This window comes from Galeopterus variegatus, unplaced genomic scaffold, assembly GCF_000696425.1.
Source record: "Galeopterus variegatus unplaced genomic scaffold, G_variegatus-3.0.2 Scaffold108, whole genome shotgun sequence".
Classification (NCBI taxonomy): Eukaryota; Metazoa; Chordata; class Mammalia; order Dermoptera; family Cynocephalidae; genus Galeopterus; species Galeopterus variegatus.
The window spans coordinates 988364-992071 of record NW_007726219.1 but is presented as its reverse complement, the minus strand read 5'-3'; the positions used below and the strand labels follow the sequence as shown (position 1 = coordinate 992071).

General features: G+C 56.6%; 1 protein-coding gene across 1 annotated transcript in view; it reads left to right on the top strand.

The window, feature by feature from the left end:
* The window catches only part of MLPH (melanophilin), a 53024-nt gene that overhangs the window by 34987 nt on the left and 14329 nt on the right, over positions 1-3708 (top strand). The window contains exon 8 of the mRNA XM_008586091.1: positions 1466-1549. Within this exon, the coding sequence (XP_008584313.1) occupies positions 1466-1549 (84 nt within the window). The remainder of the gene's footprint in view (positions 1-1465; positions 1550-3708) is intronic.

Below are 3708 nucleotides of genomic sequence, written 5' to 3'. Positions count from 1 at the left end.
TGGCACCACTTTGGCAAATGGTGGAAGAGCCAGGTCTGTCGAGGTTACTCAGGAGCACCTGAGAAGTGCTGTCACCTGGGGTGGCCTGAAAGGGGCCCAGCAACTCTCAATGCCAGATGGAAACCAGGGTTGTATGACATTGACGTGTCCACGCGCCCCACTGAAAGAGCCTGGACCAGCAGGGCCTCATCAGAAAGCCACACCGAGTCCCCCCAGCTGGCTTCTTAGCCCTCCCCTTGTCAGCCCCTCCCTCGCTCCATACCCCCCAACCCCGCTCCTGCCCCCCACCTCCAGCCTCAGCCTCCCCAGCCTCTTCCAGGGATGCAGATGAGATTTCTCATCGTGGGCTGTCTCCCCGTCTCTTTCACTCTGGATGTGACATTTCACAGCAGTCATGCCAAGCACTGGCTGGGGCACGGTGGGGGTCTCTCTTCCTCTCCTGAGGCTCCTGGTGTGTTCCACGCACCGTGCTCACTGGAGACAAAGGCTCCCGAGGATATCGATCGCTGCCTCTGTGGACACCAAATGCGCAGCGGTGATCTCAATTACCAGCGGCCACTGGTGTTGACGGGTCTCAGCTTACACTCGCCTTCAGGCAGATTTGTCCACCCCAAGCCCTCTGAGCTGTGAAGACCAAACTAATTGCCTACGAGCAACGCAAATGCGTCTTAGCGCTGTGCACGTGTCGTCTCGCTCTTTTAAAGCGAGGCGAGCAGTAATGAGGTAATGGCAGGAAAGACGCATCTGCGGCCGGGAAGAAAACCAGGGCAGAATTGATTTTTCTCCGTCTCACAAGCCCTCTGAGCTGTGAAGACCAAACTAATTGCCTACGAGCAACGCAAATGCGTCTTAGCACTGTGCACGTGTCGTCTCGCTCTTTTAAAGCGAGGCGAGCAGTAAAGGTAATGGCAGGAAAGACGCATCTGCGGCCGGGAAGAAAACCAGGGCAGAATTGATTTTTCTCCGTCTCAGTCTGGGAACTAATGGACTTAGGGTGACTCAAGAGTCTGGTGACTCAAGGGATGAGGAAGTTGCACTTGTGGTCACTTTAAGTTGTCACCTGGCCCACAAGTGGCTAGCTAATGACTTTAGTTGGATCATGGTGGCATCTTTAATTCAAACTTCCTGTGCTGATCAGTGTCAGCAGTGACAGCTGCCCCACGGTGACACCATTGTGGGCTTTTGGATTCAGCTTCCTTGTCTTGTGGGACTTGTCACCTCCCTGCTGTGTCTATCCCCCCATGCTGCCCCTCTTGGTACAGCTCCCAGCTTCTGCTTGGTGTTCCAGAACCTTGGTATCAGCAGCAGGTGTCACAGTTAACCTCCCCGGCCATGTCACAGGTGGTGGCCTTACCTTCCTTCCACTTCCTGGGATATGCTGCTTCCAAGGTGGTGGGTGCCGGTGTCCTGCTGCAGGAGGGGGCTGGCTGGCGCTCTGGCCACTGTTTCTCTCCCTCTGCTGCAGATCTTTGAGCTGAGTAAGCGCGTGTCAGCTGTTGAACGCCTGCTGACCCACCTGGAGAACACAGTCATGCCTCCCTCGGCCCAGGTAATGCCACAGGCTGGGCAGAAGGAAGGACCCCGTAGCTCCTTCCTTAAAGCAGGTTGAGGTGTTGGCGTGGGCTTTGGGGGGAAGAGTCTGATGGGGGTTGGCAGCTCATAAGCTCGAGCTCTGTGTGCAGTGCCCAGAGACCTAGGCCGTTTCCACTGCATAGCCCAAGTGAGGTCATCAGCCCCGAGCAGGCCTATCGCCACCAGCTTGTGCCAGGAGGGTGGCAGTGTGACAGCCTTCCCAGGGTTTAAAACAAAAGGGCTGGGGAGTGAGTGCCAGTAAAGAACCTGGGGTAAACCCGCTTGGTCCTGCAGCCTCTGGGGTTCACGCCATGAAAGCAGGGTGGAGTCTCCTGCCGCACCTGGGTGTGAACGTACAATCAGCACACCAAGGCAACCTGACCTTGCGAGGACTAAATAAAACAGCCTCGGCCTGATGCAAAGTGTGTCATGTGTCTGAGCATTAGGCAGGCAGGCTGCCGGGCACAGAGGGAGTCGGGGGCTCAGGCCTCCTTGCCGGCTGCTGCTGCACCTGGCGCCATCTCTGCAGCTCCCTAAGTCTGCAGCTGCTCATTTCTCTTGGGGCCAGGGCTCAGGGTGAAGCTCAGGCTGGGCTGGGAGGGCTAAGTGGGGAGCAGAGTGCAGAGACTTCAGGTTGAACTGTGAGGGTGACCCCTACTCAGGGCTCTGACCCCCAGCCCATGTGCCACATGTCCCGCAGGGTCCTCGGACCGCTTTCATCTATGGGGGTGTGGGGGGGCTTTTCTAATGCACTCTGTGCTCTTAATTCTCCCTAGTTTATAGATGAGGAAACTGAGGACCAAGCCCTCATGAGTGGGACTCAGAGCACAGGGTGAAAGCACAGAGGTTTGGGGAGAGCTGTTCCTCCCTCTGGATGCTTTCCAGAAGGCCACTCGCTTGACTTGGTGAGCTCCAGGCTGTCCCCATCCCTGCTCAAGCCCTGCTCTGCCTCTCAGTGGACTTGAGACCCGTCGCTCACCTCCTCTGAGAACCTCCCACCTGACTCCCTTCTCCTCCTGCTGACACCCCTCAGCAGCTCACAGAGCAGCCTGCGGCCAGCAGGGGCCCAGCCCTGGCTCCTAGCTGCCCCAGACAGGGGTTGCACTGTGTGGGGGAGGGGGAGGCCACCCTGGCTCTGGCTCTTGCTGGCATGTCCGCACTAAGTGACAGACTCATCCCGAGGCCTGCACTGCAAGGCCCCTGCTCACACTCGCTGTAAGGAGGTGCTACTCACAGGACCACCCTGCTGGGCTGCTGAGGCACTGGACAGCTGGGTTCTCAACCATGAGCAGCTGGGTCTCCCTCCGAGTAGCACCAGCAGGCCGTGTCTAGGGCTGCCAACATCCTGGTTTGCCCAGGACCAAGGGGTTCCCGGGACGTGGGACTTTCAGAGCTCACGCCTGGAAATTCTGGGTCACCCTGGCTGTGTCTTGTCATGCTGGCCCAGCTGCTCATCACATAGATATGTTGTCGTGTGTTCTATAGACCTACGTGCATATGTGAGTGTCTCCGTGTGTACGTGCATGGGCTGTGTGCAGGTACACACGCATATATGCGTGTCTGTGTGTGTGAATTTATTTCCTTGCTTGCAAAGTAGAGCCAATACTGGCTTCCAACAGAGGTTCACAAACACCCTCCAGACACTGGGTGTCTGTTTCTCGCGGGGATTCCACAGCATCTCCCTCCCTTTTACTCCGGGGTAAAGTTTTGATCATCTTGGACCCAATAGAATTTATAGGCCAAATGTCACAGAGGGTTTTTTTCACCCATTATGTCCTCTGAGCAGATTCTGATTTTCAAGCTTTAGTAGAAAAGTGGAACCTTATAGAAGAGCCCCCCGGGTGGAAGGGGCTGCTTCTTCACCCACACAATCTGATTAGCTCCCAGTGTCCGTTCCGTGCAGCCCCCGGCAGTGAGGCCTATTGATCTGTCTTTATAGCTCCATTCGAATAGAAAATTAAATGATTGCGAACAATATCCTCCACTTGCTGGGGGCCGAGGGAGGGATCGATGCTGCCCGGTGGGCACAGTGGGCCTTGAGTGACCTCCTGGTGGAGAAGCCTGTCCTTTCTTCCAGCGCTCCGGCGTCAGCGGAGGTGACTCACTCCTGGAAGGAAGGGATGAGGAGGAGGTGCT